Source organism: Pipistrellus hanaki (assembly GCF_964339955.1).
Source record: "Pipistrellus hanaki genome assembly, chromosome: 14".
Lineage (NCBI taxonomy): Eukaryota > Metazoa > Chordata > Mammalia > Chiroptera > Vespertilionidae > Pipistrellus > Pipistrellus hanaki.
The window spans coordinates 37678022-37697047 of NC_140516.1; the positions used below are offsets into that span (position 1 = coordinate 37678022).

At 40.8% G+C, this 19026-nt stretch overlaps 1 protein-coding gene across 1 annotated transcript; it reads right to left on the minus strand.

The window, feature by feature from the left end:
* Positions 1–3606: 3606 nt before the first annotated feature.
* LOC311632499 (cytochrome P450 2C23-like) lies at positions 3607–17493 on the minus strand. Its single transcript, XM_084904094.1, has 9 exons — positions 17061–17493; positions 14860–15022; positions 12483–12632; positions 11405–11565; positions 10737–10913; positions 8642–8783; positions 7505–7692; positions 5507–5648; positions 3607–4248 (listed from the first exon to the last, which is right to left on the minus strand). Exons 1-9 carry the CDS (start codon positions 17433–17435, stop codon positions 4067–4069), a joined length of 1680 nt encoding a protein of 559 aa, XP_084760220.1. The 5' UTR covers positions 17436–17493; the 3' UTR covers positions 3607–4066.
* Positions 17494–19026: the final 1533 nt, after the last annotated feature.

A 19026-nucleotide genomic window follows, 5' to 3' on the forward strand; every position in this document is an offset into this window, starting at 1 on the left:
GGCTTAGAGGCTTAGAGGTCGAGTGCCTTTGGGGAATGAGTGACAAGGAAGAATTTAGAATGGCGCCCATGTTCTTGACTTGGGCAACAGGTGGTGCCATTTCCCAAGAAGAGCTGCTGGGGAAGAGATGCTGCATTTAGATTCAAACAGATTGCATTTGAGGTCCCGAGGAATAGACAGAAGGGGAAAGCCTCCTAGTCAAGGCAGTAAGAAAATAATAAATATGACTACTACATACACAGCACTGTACAGTGTATACAAAACTGTTCCTGAAAAGTGAGGCACGCTTAGTAAAGACAATGAGGGGACCTAACTGGTTTGGCTCAGTGAATAGAGCATCAGCTTGTGGACTGAAGGGTCCCAGGTTTGATTCCGGTCAAGGGCATGTACCTTGGTTGCGGGCACATCCCCAGTGAGAGGTGTGCAGAAGGCAGCTGATTGACGATTCTCTCTCATCGATGTTTCTCTCTATCCCTCTCCCTTCCTCTCTGTAAAAAAATCTGTATATAGATGAGGGGGATGGGGCCCTAGGGGCGTTTATCTGGACTGGAGGAGCAGCCTGTTCATGGAGAGCATTGGAAACCCAACAGGAGAGGGTGAGCTGGATTCAAAAAGTAGAGGAAACCCCAGAAGGAATTACCTTCTTGGAAACCCAAATAATGGTCCTAATAACACAGCACAAAATTCAGTAAGGGGTGGTGATTGGTGTGCTCCTATGTTTTTCAACCACAGATTTCATTTTTAAATGGTAATTTTTCAATCCATGCTCAGTAATCTGACACCTACTTTTAGTTAAATTGAACTCTTTCCCAGAGTCTGTGCAGGGATGTGTTGGCTCCGTGTTCTCACATAGTAAGGTCAAAATTCTCTTCACTTGTCAGCTATTTTTCGTAGTTTTGTATTTATAACTTCTTCCTTATTTATTGAAGGTGGAAGTTCCATTTTTCTTTTTTGACTTTTTATTTTGCTTTCAGTTGGTTTCAAAAGTTGGAAGTCAATTCACAATATTCCATTTCCACTGTCTTCAACCAGAATAAATATTCTTGAATATGCTTTCTCTAAATGCAGCCTTCCAGGGGTTTCCAAGAAGGGAAATCCTTCTGGGGTTTCCTCTACTTTCTGGTGTGAGTGTGTGTGTGTGTGTGTGTGTGTGTGTGTGTGTGTTATCTTCCTTGATTAAAATATAAGGCCCTTAAGACCAGAGACAATATTGTATTTCTTTCCGGACTCCCAGTTCCTCCTATACTTGATATATAACATGTATTAAATACATGTTGAAAAGTTGTAACAAATAATGAACTATCTCCTCTGCATTGACATTTTGTTGACTTTAGGACAGGATAGGAAATGATTAAATGGGATGTCAGTAACCCCAGCTCCTCCACATGCCCCCACTAGTTTCAACAGGGCCATCACTGGTTCAGTGACATATTGGTTCAGACTGCCCTCTAGCCAATGGGAAGCATGAGTGACATGGACTCTGAATCCATTCTGTGTACCAGTGTTGCCTAATTTGTAAATAGCCTGTACCTGTATAATCGTCATTCCTGAAAGTAAAGAGGTTCTTTCTGAGTTTGAAAAGCGAATGCAATGTGTGCCCTGATATGACATCATATTGGGTATCAGGGTATCTGGCAGAGATTAACTGGAAGAGTCTGGCTCAAAGTACTCCGGTCATTGAAAAGAAAGGACTGACATGATTTAGACTTTGAACAGCCGTTAAGCAGACCAGTGATGGATTATAAGTCCAAACATACTAGGTGGCAACTACATTTCATTAATTCTAAGGTGCTGTTTATTTCCCATGGTACAGTCTCTGAAACTTGAATGCATTTTAAAACAGATGGCATCTTAGATTTAGAGAAATTCAGTATTATAATAAGTAGTATAAAAGAATCCAACATGTCAATATTATATTAGAGAGATATGACAAATATTAATTGATTGAATAGTGACTAAGCCTGGAATTTTCTTTTCTTTCTTTTTAAAATAAATATATTTATTGATATTTTACAGAGAGGAAGAGAGAGAGATAGAGAGCTAGAAACGTCGATGAGAGAGAAACATCGACCAGCTGCCTCTTGCCTACCGAGGATGTGCCCACAACCAATGTACATGCCCTTGACCGGAATCGAACCTGGGACCTTTCAGTCCGCAAACTGACACTCTACCACTGAGCCAAAATGGTTTCGGCTAAGCCTTGATTTTTCACCCTAAACCCTGAAACAGACCGGAAAAAAAGCATGACTGCCTTAAAAGTTAAAATTTGAATTTGCACTGACTATGGTAGAATTTTCAATGACTTGATAAAAAAAAAAAAAAAAAAAAAATTTTTTTTTGGGGGGGGCGGGTTAGGGGAAGCTGGGGGAAGGTCAAGGGGGAAAAAAAAAAGGAGACGTAAGTACTACTATTTGTAATCCTTCAAACAATAAAAAAAATTTCAGAACAAAACAAAACAAAGCCATAATTTATGAACGCCTAATTGCCAGAATCAAACCTGGGGCCCCTTAGTCTGCAGGCTCTGCAGCCTAATTTTAGAATACTTTCATCACCCCCCAAGAAAATCCTGTGCTCATTTGTAGTCACTTCCTAGCCCTAAGCAACCACTAATCCACTTTCTGTCTCTGTGGATTTCTGATATTTCATATAAAGGAATCATATGATATGAGGTCTTTTATATCTGGCTTTTTTCACTTTTATAGTGTTTTCAAGGTTCATTCATGTTGTAGCATGTATCGGAATATATATCCTTCCTTGTTGAGGCTAATATTCCATTGTACATATATGTATAGTCACAGTTTGCTTATCCACTCACCTGTCAATGGACATTTGGGTTACTTCTATTGTACCTTTTGGCTCTTGTGAATTATGCTCGTAGGAACATGTGTGTACAAATGTCAGGTCAAGTCCCTGCTTTCAGTTCTTTGGGGTATTTACCCAGAAGCTCAGCTCTACTTTTAAAGCTCCTTTCCCTCCCAGGGTCCCTGGAGATGGGGCTGCCTGCTGGATTTTGAACCAACCTTTTGTGGCAGCTGCTGCTCACAGTTGGGTCACTGCTGGGGTAGTTGCAGCTATTTTCTGAGTCACTGCTCTTTTGGGAATGCTCAGTCTTTCCTTGAAGCTCCTCTTGCTCTTCAACCCCCAAATCCACCTCTCACCTCTTTCTGAATAGAATGGCTATGCATAGTTGGACTTCTTATGCAAGAAGGTTCTTTGAGCCTGGCCAGTGTGGCTCAATGGGTAAGCGTCAACCTATGAACCAAGAGATCACAGTTTGATTGCTAGTCAGGGCACATGTCTGGGTTGCAGGCTCAATCCCCAGTAGAGGGCATGCAGGAGGCAGCCAATCAATGATTCTCTCTCATCATTGATGTTTCTATCTCTCCCTCTCCCTTCCTCTCTGAAATCAATAAAAGTATTTCTAAAAAAATAAAAGAAGGCTCTTTGAGTCCCATGCACATCAATAGTTGCGAATAGAAGAGGGAGAGATTTGTGATAGGTTATCATTTAATTTCATCTATTTACCTTATCCTAACTATGGAGAGCCATAACTCACAAAAAGAAATGTTTGAGACTTGGAATAAAGTCAAACATACAGAGAAAATATATTGTGGAAGTAAGGATTTATTTTGTGAATGTGGTACAAATCCTATACATGCTTTCAATTGGAAATAGAGATCACACACATAGTCTATTATAGTAATGTCCTTGTTTTGAAAATCAACAGAAAATCAGCATATGTCCGCAGCCACAAGAAGAGCAAAGGCTCTAGTACTCTATTGCTAACTATCCCCGACAAAAGCCTTGTGCGGGCCTGCTCTTGGTTCCGCTGAAGCGTGGCTCACCAAGAACTGTACAGGGTGTGGGTACAGTGTTTGTGCCCTTGGAGTTTTCAGGACCCAGCTCCTTTTTGTCAAGGGATTTGTAGATTTAAACAAATGTCCATCAAGTTTTTAGTGAGTAGTGTTTCTGTCCTACACAGAATTTAAAATGAAGAGAAAGACTGCTGGGGAGTAAGAGGAGAAGCAATTACTTTGAATCAAATCGTTGAAAGAGAAAAGTGGGTTCATCTAGGAAGAAGGCACAGCTTGAAAGGTCGGGGAACGTTGAGAAACCCAGTTACAAGGGGTTTGGTCTCCAGTTCGCTGGGCTCCACCAGGGGCTTCAGGGAAAAGTTTTGCAGAATGGTGGTGAGGAAGAGGAACAGCTCCACACGGGCCAGGCCCTCGCCAACACAGGCCCGTTTTCCTGGAAGGAGGAAACATCCCCATTAGTTCGCTCCAGATTCAAATACAACAGCTCACATTCAAATACAACATGCCAATCAAGACAACAAATACAAGATGCCTCTAAGAGCCATGGAAAACACTGACCAGAAAAGGGAATTTTATCAACTGCTGGAAGCCAATTCTTTGTCAGTATATAACAAAACTCTCTCAGGAAATGTTCCCTCTTTAATTGGGTTGTTCTCCTTCTGGGTATTTAGCCATAGGATGCATCTATTAGGATGTCACTTGCACTGTTATTTATGATATTGATGAGTCAGATGAAAACTGTATATCCACCTATACAAGCTAATGAAATAAATCCTGCATTTCACACAATGAAACCTAATATGTGGACGTGGAAGATTATTTAACACCACAGTCTGTCTTTTATCACAACAAACTAAGTGAAAATAAATTATCAAAGATTGTACAGAATGAACCAAATTTTATTTTTAAATATACATCTATTATGAATACTTAGACAATAGTGGTTATCTCTGTAGAGTGAAATGGCAAATAACTTTTATTTCCTTCTCTTTTTTTGCTTTTCTGCATTTTCCATCTTTTATGTTGAACACTTATTATCACTGTAATTAGAAACAAAACATCTTAACTGTTATTTTTTAAATACTTAGCAAATGATTGGAGAAGATAAGGAAAAAGAATGTGTGCTGAATTGTCTTTATAACCTCATGGGAAATAGTAACTGAGAGCCAACCAGCTCTTGAAAAGAGGCCAGGGTATGTGGGGCTCAGGTTTCAGAGGGGAAGAAAAAATATGAAGTCGCCAAATCTCCTTGATGGCGTCTGGCCCTAAGAATCAGAAAGTTAATAATCATTAATAATTTTAAAAGAAGAAAAAATACTTGTACGTTTGTTTTGGAAAAGTCAATATTACAAAGGGGAAATCAACAGATAAAAGTCTGCAAAAGCAGATCCCTTTGCCATCTGGTAACATGTGACATTGGAATTGGCTCGACTAACTTTGGTTTCTGTAAAAACTGGCATTACACTCAGTTACCCAACAACAAAGCAGTCCCTGGGTGACTTCGCTAATCCTCCCGGTGTATGGACTAAAGTGGCTCCATACAGTTACATCAGAAACTGTAACAGTTTCACATGCTCAACTTTGCTATCATCCAGGGATTACTTAGTTATGCCAAACTCTCAGTGAGGCTAAAAAGTTGTCCAAATTGTGCATGTGTATGGTTTGGGTGGGTTTATTTGTATTGTATTTACCAAGGGAAAAGGGTACGAAGTAATCTGTCTTCCTGAGCTTGCCATTTTTATCCAGAAAGTGGCCTGGGTCAAACTTCTCTGGGTTGGGGAACTCCTTGCAGTCATACAAGACGGAAGACAACAATGGAAAAACCGTGGTGCCCTGGAACCAAGAAAATAGAGAGGAGTTGTACTTTATCGCGCCCATCCTTGATTCATTAAAGACACTAACACTCTTCATTAGTGGATTGAATAGGACCGAGCATGCTTACGCTTGCCTGGTGAGTGGCTGACTTGAGTTATGGCTATTTTATACATGCTATTATCATACAATACTTATTGGGTAATAAGATAATTCTCTTTGGGAAGAGTGATGTTGTGATCAATGTGAGGTAACCAGTTATTGTTGGTAAATGGGGGTTTGCCACCCACATTGTCTAGACATGACATGTACTGGAATTGCTGCCTCAAATCCGAAGAGTCATTTACAAAGTTGATTCTTTCTTTTAAATGTTTTATCTCATTATTTTTTCTAATTCTACTTGCATAATATTAATAATGGTAAATAGCCTTGCTTTATTTCTACTTAGGAATGCTTTTCATCTTTCATCAATAAGCATGATTGGGAAATAGGGCTTTTTTTTGGCTAACGAGATGTTCATCTATTTCTACTTTATTAAGGGTTAAAAAACAAAAATGAAGTAAAATATGCAGTTATAAAATAGTCACAGAGATGTAAAGTATAGCATAAGGAATATAGTCAATAAAATTGTAATAACTATGTATAGTCCCAGTGGGTACTAGCCTTATCAGAGGGATCACTCTCTAAGTTATATAAATGTCTAACCACTATACTAATGACTGAAACTAATATAACATTAAATGTCAATTATAATTTGAAAATAATTTTTAATTAAAATGGCTATTGAATATTAGCAAAAGCATTTTCTGTACAAATGAGATTATTATATGATTTTTCTCCTAAGTTTTATTTATATGGTGAATTTTATTAAACTAGATTTCCTGGTGTTAGACCATTCCTGTGTTCTTAAGGATCTCAATTTGTTGGTGATGTGGGGTTTGTAATATGATGCTAAACTTAATGTACTAATATACTTTTGCATTGATACTTTTAAGTAAGATTGGTGGCCGAAACTGGTTGGCTCAGTGGATAGAGCTTTGGCCTGCAGACTGAAAGGTCCCAGGTTCGATTCCGGTCAAGAGCATGTACCTTGGTTGCAGGCACATCCCCAGTAGGAGGTGTGCAGAAGGCCGCTGATAGATGTTTCTCTCTCATTAATATTTCTAACTCTATATCCCCTTCCCTTCCTCTCTGTAAAAAAATCAATAAAATATATATTTTTAAAAAAAGTAAGATTGGTGGCTGTTTTGTAGTATTTTTATTCTGTTTTTGCAATATTTTGATCAGGTTGGCACCTTTCCCCCCTCTTATATGCTCTGGGACTATTTAAATGTAAAACCTAAGGCCCTAATCACTACAGGAGACTGACTACATCCCTCGTGAGCATGTAAGTTTTGGTAAGTGCTAGGTGTTCTACAAATGTTAACCATCAAGAGCAGCAATATCTCAAATGTCCTATACATAAAGTTCTGGGAGGAGAACATTTGGGTGAAAGAAGATTGACCCTGGCTACAGACACATTTTCCACTTCCCCCTTTTTATTATCTATCCTGAAAAATCAGGTTCCAGTTCCCAGAAGATTCTCATTAATGGAAATCACTGCTCCCATAATACATTCTATATGAGAGCAGGAGGGGACCTTGGAATCCCCAGGCCAGCCTCCCCTATCATAGGAAGGCAGAAACAGGGCTACAGAGCTGCAGAATGACCTGAGGGTGCACTGTGTGGCAGTGACAGGTTTCAAACCAAGACCTTGTGTGCTTTCCATTACACACGACTGCCTCTCTTCCTGCAATAGAACTGAGAGCTCTCACAGGTCCTATTGAGGGACCATACCACCCCTTCTATCCCAGTCCGTTTTCCCAGATACATCTAACCTTGGGGATGACATATTGTCTGAATTTCGTGTCCTTAGTCACAGCATGTGGTAAATTAGAAGGAAGGAGGGAGACGTATCTTTGTATCTCATTCAACACAGCCTCTGTGTAAGGCATCTTCATCTTGTCCTTCAAGGAGGGCCTCTGGTTGTGTCCAATCACACTGTCAATTTCTTCATGAACTTTGGCTGCAGAGACATGAATCACGGATGCCACTCAAGAGATGTGTTCCCTGGGCACCTGGAAATTACCTGAAATGCTTGCCATGTGCAGCAGAACATGGCCTAGAAAAGGTTCCCAAGGTCAAAGACTTGTTGTTAAACAGCCCCTTGCTCTGCTCCTGGCTGAATTTCTCTTTTCTGTTTTGCTGTAAATGACAGAGACTTGCTGAAGGAAGCACAAAGGCTGGATTCACCATGTCCCCAGCCTCCTGGCTTCATTGGTTTGTTCTCATGTACTGGTGAGGCAAGGACCTTTGTAGCAGGGATTGTGGCTTAGCCCAGGATTCCTGGCAAAGCAGCTGTTGGGGGAAATGTTTGATCCTTACTCTAGTGGGAGCTTCTCCTTTGTCACCTTCACCCAGTCTCCTTCAAGTTTTTTTTGGGGGGTGGTAAATACCATTTTGTTGAGCAGTGTAAACACTAGCTTATAAGGCCTGTGCTCTGAAATGCGCTTAAGAAAAGGAATCTACCAAAATTTCATTTTTTAATGTTGTTATATCACAGCTAAAAAACCCCCTTTGGGAAATAGGGTCCATTTTCAAGTTGGGAAAATAGGGGCCTGAAAGATTAAATGACTCATTTGAGGTCACACAGCCGGGTATCGGCAGGCCTAGGATGAGCATCCAGCCTTGGTCCCTCATCTAAACAGGGCTCACTCTTTGGCATTGCACCTCAGATACAAGACTCAGGATTCAGAAGTTCCTCTGCTTCCAATTTGAACAACAGCCTTTCAGTTCCTAAAGGTGCTTCTTCCTTATCAGCATTATTAGATAGAGTTCTAATCTACAAAGCAAAACCACATACATGGCCATTTGCAGGGTGCTCTAAAAGGCAGCCCAGAGAAAGCGAAGCAGTCGCTGTCAGCAATATCCTCCCACCCCCGCTACTGCCCTGATCCCCAACATGCTGGCTGTACCTTCCACCTCTGGATGTTTCATGAGGAGCAGGAGCCCGAATCTCAGGGTGGAACTGGTGGTCTCTGTTCCTGCCACAAACAAGTTGGATCCACAGACGGCCAAGTTCTCCAAGTCAAATTCAGACATGGGGTTGTGTTTCTCCTGTAGAAGGTAGAGTTAATGGCTACAGGAGTTAAAAAGAAGGCAATGGTTTATCAGAGCTCCACAATCACACCCCTTTACTAGCAGTAGGCTTTGTTTTGTGCACTGTCATGTAGTGGATAGAAGAAAACAAAAAAGTCAGTTGTGGATCAAAACTCCAAGGTTCAATCCCAGCTTAGTCAACGAATAGATGTGCGCCTTAGGCAAGTTACTTTACTCTCTACTCAGTTTCATCATTTGTGAAATGAAGATTAAAAAAAAAAATAGGACATGCTCCATAGGCTTATTAGAAAGATGAAAAGAGTTAATTAATGGGTGGAAGCTCTTGGAACTATGCCTCATATATACAAATACTCAGTGAACGATATCTTCTTTTATTATATTTAATGAAAAAGACCAGATGATACAATCTATGCAAACACAATGTAGAGAAAGCACTGATTTATGACTGGTCTGTTTCCTTCACTTACACTAAGATGCTCTCAGCCCCACCTTCTCCCATATGACTTTCATCATTATAAAGGCATTTCTAATAGGAAGACTGTACTTGTAGGACATTTTTACTCGTAATTTTTTTTTTTTTAATATTTTATTGATTTTTTACAGAGAGGAAGGGAGAGAGATAGAGAGTTAGAAACATCGATGAGAGAGTCATCAATCGGCTGCCTCTTGCACACCCCCTACTGGGGATATGCCCGCAACCAAGGTACATGCCCTTGACCGGAATCGAACCCGGGACCCTTCAGTCCCCAAGCCGACGCTCTATCCATTGAGCCAAACCGGTCTCGGCTTTACTCGTAATTTTTTACGTGGGGTCTACAAAGTGTTTAGACAATAAATTGATCCAGAACTTAAAAATAGTGAGTGAGCTTCCTATTTTAAAATGATTATAGTAAAAATAATAGGGATTAAGTCTTTGTGGATGTATCCCGCACACCTGGCATAAAAACGGGCACTGAACATTTGAATATTTAATGCTATTACACTAGTTAATAAAATTTCGGTATTCCTTTATATTTAAATTATTTTCATCGCTGATTATTTTTGGTGGGCTTTTACTACCATTGGCTTTTAAATTTGAGGAAAGTACTGGAGTACTTGTTTTTAAATTCGCTTTATTTTTAAAACTCTGAATCAAGTTTTTCTTCACTCAGTTTCTTTATACTATGTCCCTTCTATTCATTTCAAAATGGGGTTATATCTGCATGTAGAATTCTAAAATTTTAGGCACATTGTTGTTTCCTACCTATAGTCCTGCTGTGTTTATCTGGAATCAAGAATATTGAGTACATGAAGGTCCCTCACAAGAGAAAGTTCAGTTCATTTTTGTTGTTATTGTTGTTTTAAACATTTTAAAATGATTTTTAGAGAGAGAGGAGGGGGAGAGAGAGTGAAACATTGATGTGAGAGCAAAACATTGAGCCTGACCAGGGATGGAGCCTGAAACCTGGGCATGCACCCTGGTCAGGAATCCAACCAACCCTTCAGTGCATGCGACACTGTTCAATCAACTGAGCAATACCAGCCAGGACAGTTCCATTAGTTTTTTAAAGTCTTTGCTGATAAAGAGAGTTAGGGAGAAAATGGAAATGTTAACATATATTTTATTTATGTTCTAACCATAATTTCATTAACTAGGATGAACTCCACTATTTTATTTAATTCTTAGCATAAGCCAAATCTATTATGCAATAAGATTATAGAGATTTAATATTAATTTAATTTAAAACAGAATGAAACAAAACTTATAGGAAAGCAGAAACACTTCAAAAAAACTTCTATCGATAGCTATCTTACAGGAAAATAGACATGGAGAGGAAGTTCTGTTATTACTGATAATACTGTGCCCCACTGCCATAAAAATCAAGAATGACCTCCATGGTGTGACTATGCTCCCATGCACTCCCATGGGAGGGTAAGATACTGTGTTGAGAGAGACGCTGCATACAGTACCTGCTCCATCTTGCTGAGGAAACAATCGATGTAGTCTCGAGGGTTATTCTGATCCAGGGATTTCTGATGCTCCTTCACTTTTCCCAGAATGAAATTTTTAACATTTGTCATCCTTTTGGAAAATGATCTGTGGTTTCCAGGGAGATGCTTTATAAGATTTGGCCACAGATTGTACATCTGAAAATGGGAGGAGAGGGAAGTACATTGGAAATTCAATTTGTTTAGAGGAACCAGAGCTCCTGAATGGACTGCCTAACACTGATCTATCTGTGGTCTGGCCAGACAGAATCCCTTCCTCCAACTTCCAAGCGGAAGAGAAGGGAGGACAATCACTACATACAGGAGAGCGGGCCCTGCCCATCTCCTTGCTCATCCCAGCTTCGGCCAACCCCTGAGTCATACAGGAGAAAATGGGCACAAGGCCCTGAAAAGAAACACTGGTAACTGAGGATGGTTTATCTGTCCCCTTGTGTGAGGAAAGCCATAGAGGCAGGCAGAGGGCAACTTTCCAATGGTGCAGGGATAACTGCCATTGCACTCATTCACTGGACGTATGTGGAGGGAAGGTGACAATGAATGCTGGCATCAACACTTGTTCCTGGAATAGGTGAGCTCATAGCCTGGACCAATGAGAGCAACCACAAGTACCGATGCAGCCTCAGCCTTACCTGGATCCATAGAGAGCTTAATTTCTTAGAATTTTCATTTAACAAACTCATCAGGTAAAGTAATTCCTCATCGTCATACTGGAAACGCTCATTGAAGAGGGTGGAGCAGATTACATTGCAGACAGCAAGTGAAAGGATGGAAGTAGGGTCAAAGGGCTGAGCTGACATGAGAAATGAACAACTCTTAACATTAGGATTTTCATCAGGAACAGCACCTCTTCCTGCTCAGATTTATACACAGGATGTATTTCCTCTAAACCTCTCCAAATTAGTATATAAACACCTTCAAATAATGCTGATACTAGATAGTATTACACCATGCTACTAATACTACCAATTATATTATTATACTAGAGGTCCAATGCATGAAGATTTGTGCAAAAATGGGCCTTCCTTTCCCTGGCTGCTGGCACTGCCTTCACTCGTGGCTGGAGCTGCCTTTCCGCCTTCCCATGCTGCCCAGAGGCCCAGAGTGGCTGGGGTGGTGCAGAAGGCCTGTGTTGTCGCCATGGCAACAATGCAAGAATCCCGCCCCCAGCTGCTCAGTGCCAGTGTATGCAAATTAACCTGACATCTTTGCTGTGTTAATTTGCATACTCACATCTGATTGGCTGGTGGGTGTCACAAAGGTATGGTCAATTAGTGTGTTACTCTTTTATTAGGTAGATGAATACAGTACTTTAATAGTCCTAACAGCAACAAGTGATATTATAGAGCATTTATATGCTCGATACTGTGTAATTGTCTTACAAACTACATTAAACTCTCATTTGGAGATTTTACCTTTTTTAGCTCCATTTTTCAGGTGTGGAAGTATATCTTAGTAAAGTTAAGAAACTTGTCCAAATTTACATATCCAGTAAGTGCTGAAGTTGGGAAATGAGACCAAACTAAAGGTCGTGAGAGTCCTAACTAAAAGCTCTGTTTCACCTTCTTCCCACCCCTTCTCCCTAGCCAGCTCCCTATTAAATAGAGCAGGTTGTGGACCACAAAGTGATTCCCAAAGGAGAAACTATGCCTGGGGGCGGTGTGTACGGGAAGTCCTTTTGCCCCCAAAGGGTTGATCAGTGGAATTCACCCCCTGTTTTTCTGAGCTCCTCCACCAGGCACTGAGCTTCCTCCTGGACCCTCTCCTCGGTGTCCCTCTTCCCCATCCCGAAGTTCCTCAGGGTCATGAGGGAAAAGCGTCGCATCTGCTTCCACGTCTCTCCATTGCTGAAAAGGATTCCTAGGAAAAGCAAGGAGGAGGAACGTTGGTGTCACAGAGTGGGATTTTCCTTAAAGCTGAACTCTTTCCAGTGCCCCTTAGCAGGGTTTCAGCAAATGGCAATTGCAAAGCACAACCTATTCAGGGTTTGGGTGAATTATTTGTCACACAGAAAAGAAAACCCATGCTCTGGTCAACAGGGGGCAGAGATGATGGAAAGGGGCAGGGGAATCATTGGCCAGTGGAAAACATTTCCAAATGTGGAGAGCCCTCTGTCTGGTTTCCTTAAAAATGGTCAAAAGTGGCATGTGTTCTCACAAACTCCTTTCCTGAGTGTCTGTTTTTATACTTCATATTCCTCCAACTTATGGTTTAGTTCTAGCTGTGATTTTCTCTATGAGAGGATAAGCGAAGCAAAGCAATATGGGATTTAAGATCATATTCTTCTGTGAATTTACTACAGTGAAAGTTAGCCTCATCCAAATAAGAAGAAAGAATTAAAGGAACCCAGTATGTCCCAATACCAATGCCTTTTAATTTCTTCCTCTGCTCAAAACCTGTTACTTAGTCTAAATTTCATATCTCTCCTAACATGCCATCAATTTCATTGGCATGTTGTATCCTTTCAAAAGTCAATGCATGTTTGCAGCTGCTAACTGACCTAAACAAATGATCTAAGACTAGAACATCAAAACACACACCAACACCTACTTAAGGATTATGAATCCGAAGATGTGACCTATGAGTATCACACGGGTCAAACAAAAACATCATGACCTGTGAATATCACACAGAGGATCAATAAAAGCTCCCATAGCCACGGAGCAGGAGTGGAGAGTGGCACTTAATGACTGACAATTTGACTGTATCTCTCAGACTAAAGTTTGATCAAAGCGGGGAATTGTTAATAAAAGAAATACAGCTGAAGCCAGTTTGGCTGCGTTGGTCTGTGGACTGAAAGGTCCCAGGTTCGATTCTGGTCAGGGGCATGTACCTTGCTTTTGGGCACATCCCCAGTAGGGGGTGTGCAGGAGGCAGCTGGTCTATGTTTCTCTCTCATCGATGTTTCTAGCTCTCTATCCTTCTCCCTTCCTCTCTGTAAAAATCAATAAAATATATGTTTAAAAAAAAATAAAAGAAATACAGGCCGAAATGGAGTCACTTTTGCTAAGCCAGTCACTAAACCAAAACTTAATAACATGATTGCAGTTTCAGTCTCTCTCAGGAGAGGAATTTTAAACCAATCAGCCCAGAATTTTCTGATCTGTTCCAGCAAGGTGATCTGCATAAAACTCCTGCCATTCCCTTTCTACAAAAAAATAGGCAAGCTGGCCTAAAACGAGTTATTTCTTTCCTTTGCTATTAACTCCCACGCCCATCTATTAGCACCGTCCATTTTGTACAGCCTCTCAGAGGTCCTCCTCGATGATATACGGGATGTTGTCCAAAACATGAATAGCTTCCTAAAGCCAATTAGAGCTTCAACTTTACTCAGTTGAATTTTGTTCCTTAATGGAATTAAGTCTACATTTCTCTGGGAATTGCAATTTTATAATTTTAAGTGGTTTTGAGGTATATATATTACATATGTCAAGTATTGATTAATGAAAATAAAAACAAAGATGGAGCTGGCTATGCCAGAAAGACCAACTATGAATTTAGAAGGTTGGGGTATTATTCAACTAAAGGATATCAACTGATCTCTCAACTTTCAGGGAGTAGAACTAGAGATTGAGTTCCCTCATGTAATCAGTGACTCAATTCGTCATGGCCACGTAATAACTCTGGACACCAAAGCTCAGAGTGAGCTTCCTGGTTGGTGAACGTGTCAATGGGTAACATTCTGACTTCTAGGGAGAGGACACAGAAACAGAAGCTCTGCCTTTGGGACCCTCTCAAACCTTGCCCTCTGTGTCTATGATAAAACTGTAATTACAAGTTAGCACCTTCCCGAGTTCTGTGAATTATTTTACCAATTTTCAAACCGAAGGAGGTCATGGGTGTCCCTGAGTTTTTCACCAGTTGGTCAGAAGTATGGATGACCTGGGAACCCCTGAACTTATGTCTAGCATCTAAATGAGCTTAGTGTTTGGGGGGATAACGCCCTTAACCTATAGAGTTTGTACGAACTCAAAATTACATTGCAGTACTGTAGTGTCTAATCAGTTGCATGGTGTAGTTCAGACACTTATTGTTAGTCATTTTTTTTGCTAAAGAAAATGAACCCACAGTTTGATTTGAAACTTACCATGTCCTTTTTGGAAATCTGAGATAATTGGAATAGGTCCTCTGCCAAGGAATTCATCACCCTGATCAATCAGAGCTTCCTTCACCGCCTCATATCCATGTAAGACCACAGTGGGTGAGGGTCCAAGGTACAACGTGTAAACAGGGCCGTACTCTTTGGCTAACTGGAGAAAGATTCAAGCAGTTGTGTAAACACGATTGCAAAATCTCTCCACTGGAGACTTGGGTAGAAATTAAGTAATAATTTATATGTAGCTTAGACTTTGCCCCATCCATTGCATTTTAGAAATCTAACCCAGGGTATAGTCATGGATTCACCCTTCCCTTCATTTGTAATATGCAACCATTAAGCAAATATTTACTAAGCACCTGTCCTGTGTCTGACCCTGTGTACAGCCCAGGAGCCCCCATTGAATTTTGAGTCTAGCGAAAGTGACAGGCAGCAAACTATCAAACGATATTTGCAATACAAATTGAGCATAATTCTATGAAAGTGATAGAGTGTACTATGTTGGATGATAATGGGAAAACTTAATAAAACAGAGAGGTTAGGAATCTATGAGGAGGTAAGATTTAAGGTTCAACTAAAGATGAGAAGGAAGCAGCCAGGACATGAACTTGTGGAGAGCTCACTAAGCAGGTAAGAAAAAGGAAGAAACCTGTGTAGTTACGATAGCATTGTTCCAAGAAGAAAAAGAGAGTAACAAACTTCAGTGGGAAGGCCGGGGAGGGTTGGCGGGTGGGGGTGGGGGAGTAAGAGGTCAACCGAAGGACTTTTATGCATGCATATAAGCATAACCAAAAGACACAGACACCAGGGGGGTAGGGGAATGTGCCAGGGGTTGGGGAGGCCGGGAGGAGACATGTGTAATACTATTTGTAATAAACAATAAAATAAAATAAAAAACCCAGCCAACAATTGGAGTATGGTTTTCAAACACCATTCTGCTCTCTACTTCCCTAAGTTTGACTGTTTAATTTTTAAAAAATACATTTTATTGATTTTTTACAGAGAGGAAGGGAGAGGGATAAAGAGCTAGAAACATTGATGAGAGAAAAACATTGACCAGCTGCCTCCTGCACACCCCCTACCAGGGATGTGCCAGCAATCAAGGTACATGCTCTTGATTAGAACTGAACCTGGGACCTTTCAGTCCACAGGCCGATGCTCTATCCACTGAGCCAAACCGGTTTTGGCCCTAAGTTTGACTATTTTAGATCCCATGCATGAGATCATGCTGTATTTGTTTTTCTGGGTCTTATATATTACTTAGGATAATGTCTTCTAGACTCATTCATGTTGTTGTAAATAGCAGGATTTCCTTCTTTTAAGGCTACGTAATATTCCATGTGTGTGAGACAGAATAGGTGATAGATGATAGATGACAGATATTCCACATTTTCTTTATTCATTGATAGACATTTAGGCTGTTCTGGAGAATATATTTTTGCACGATGAACTGCTGTTGATAAAATCTTTTCTCATCCGATACCGGTTTGGCTCAGTGGATAGAGTGTTGGCCTGCGGACTGAAAGGTCCCAGGTTCGATTCCAGTCAAGGGCATGTACCTTGGTTGTGGGCACATCCCCAACAGGGGGTGTGCAAGAGGCAGCTGATAGATGATTCTCTCTCATCGATATTTCTAACTTTCTATCCCTCTTCCCCTCTGTAAAAAAAAAAATCAATAAAATATATTTAAAAAAATATTTTCTCATATTTGCCAAGGAATGAATGTCAGTTAGGGTAGCAGAGCTGGGCTGTATCAGAGCGAGATGTTAGGGAGGGAAGTGAGGATCACACCTCCGATAGGTCTTTTAGTATAAAATAGATGCAACAATAATAATCATATAGGACATTTGACATATTTTTACATTTGCTGAGCTTTTGGTGTTATATGTTGAAGGGATTGGAAGCCTTTCAATTAAAGTAAGTTCTGATTGCAGAATTTTCTCACACACTAAAATCCAACCTATATTTCTGGTCAGCATACCTCACTCCCTGGTTGGAAGTGTCCAGTCCAGAAAGGAAGAGGATGCATGTCTGTAATACGAAGTGGACACCGCGAAGTGCCTCGGTGGGGAGGCAAACTAAGAAAGACTGAGGTAGGAGAGCCAGCCTGCCGTGGCCTCAGGGGCAGAGCCGGAAGATGAAGGTGACCCCCTGTCCTGACAATGGCCAGCCCCGGAAAGAACCCCCCTTACCTCGCAGAGAGACGCAGGGACGTCCTTCAGGTTTAGCTGCATCAGATTCCCAATGATGGGAAGGGGAGTTGGGCCCGGTGGTAGCCGTCCCCATTTGCGACCTTCTTTCCACACCCAAAGGAAAACCAGGCAAATAACAAAAATAATAAAAACAGGAGTAGTGATTCCCAGCAGCCCCATCTCAGCTACTCGAATGAAGAACTGTTCGAGTGCGAAGTCTAGTGACTTGGGGTGTGACTTGGCAGTTCTTGGATTTGGGAAAAAAACCAACCACCAATCAAAAAAACAAACAGAAAAACCCTGGAAATTGATTTGGGCTTTACTTACTTTGCTGAAGCTTAAGATCAAGAAAGACTCATGGCCTCTCCCTCTCATTAACAAAATCTGCGACTTTGGATTTTCTAAGCATCTTCATTGCATGTACTTTTCTTCTTACAGCACGAGTGATTTATTAACTATAAAGTTGCATTTATTTTTTATAACGTTCTTAAACTGTTCAAATAATTAAATTGACAAATTTGGGTGGGAAATAGATCATATATCCTGAAATCTGATTTGGAAAAACAGAGCTGTCAGAGTCATCTTCCTCAAACATCGTTTTTTATAATGTTTCTCACCAGTTAAGAGTCTACTATGTCCATCAACAGATGAATGGATAAAAAGAAGGTAGTATATATACATACAATAAAATATTAGTCACTTTTATAAAGGGATGAAGACCCATAGCCTGTTTGGCTCAGTGGATAGAGCATCAGCCTGTGGACTGAAGGGTCCCAAATTCAATTCCAGTCAGGGGTACATACCTGGGATGTGGGCTCAATCCCCAGTAGCGGGTGTATAGGAGACAGCCGATCAATGATTCTCTCTCATCACTGATGTTTCTCTCTCTCTCTCGCCTTCTCCCTTCCTCCCAAATCAATAAAAAATATATTTTAAAAAAATGGGATGAAATTCTAATATTTCCTACAGCATGAAGACATGATACTAAGTGAAATAAATCAGACACAAAGTACAAATATTTTATGATTACACTTATATGAGGTACTTAGAGAAATTAAATTCATGGACATGGAAAGTAGACTAGAAGTTGCTAGGGCCTAAGAGAGGAAGAAATGGCGTGTCAGTGTTTAATGGGTACAGAGTTTGTTTGGAATGATTCAAAAAGTTCTGGAGCCTGGCCAGTGTGTCTCAATGGTTGAGCGTTAACCTATGAACCAGTTCACATACCTGGGTAGTGGCCTCAATCCCCAGTAGGAGGCACCCAGGAGGTAGCTGATCAATGATGCTCTCATCAAAAACTGGGAATGGCCCCAGCTGGTTTGGATCAATGGATAGAGCATCAGCCTACGGATTGAGGGGTCCTAGTTTCGATTCTGGCTAAAAGAGCACATGCCTAGATTGCAGGCTCGATTCCCAGTAGGTGGCATGCAGGAGGCAGCCAATCAATTATTCTCTCTCATCATTGATGTTTCTATCTCTCTCCATCTTCCTTCCTCTCTGAAATCAATAAAAATAACATTCTGCAGTGTTATTTACCACAAGTGCCTTTTATTTGCTTGCCAAACCCCCAACCCCCACCCACACAAGGTTATAAGCCTTATTGTTGCCTTGGCAACAAGCACATTCTAGATGCCCAATAATTACTTATAGGAAGAAAGGAGGGAAAGAAATTGAAGATAAATAATAGAAGTAAATGGTGTTTTAGTCTGCTCAGGCTGCTATAACAAAATGCCATAAACTGGATGTCCTAAACAACATATTTTTCTTAGTTTTGGAGGTTGGGAAGCCAAGATCAAAGGTGCCAGAGACTTGGAGTCTGGCAAGAGCCCTCTTCCTGCTGTGTCCTCAACATAACCAAGAGACAGACATCTCTCTTGTGTGTCTTCTTATAAGGGAACCAATCCCACCCTCTCCTGTTCACCTCCCAAAAGCCGCCTCTCCAAATACCATCACAATGAGGGTTAGG

Bases quoted from the DNA above. Each gene is read 5' to 3' on its own strand.
- LOC311632499 (XM_084904094.1), bottom strand. From the start codon at position 17,435: ATGAGAGGGAGAGGCCATGAGTCTTTCTTGATCTTAAGCTTCAGCAAA. The intron at 7,693-8,641 runs GTACAGCCAGCA...ATGTCTCTGCAG, and splicing joins GAAACATCCAGAGGTGGAAG to CCAAAGTTCATGAAGAAATT. The intron at 5,649-7,504 runs GTTAGATGTATC...TCTTGGTTCCAG, and splicing joins GACAATATGTCATCCCCAAG to GGCACCACGGTTTTTCCATT.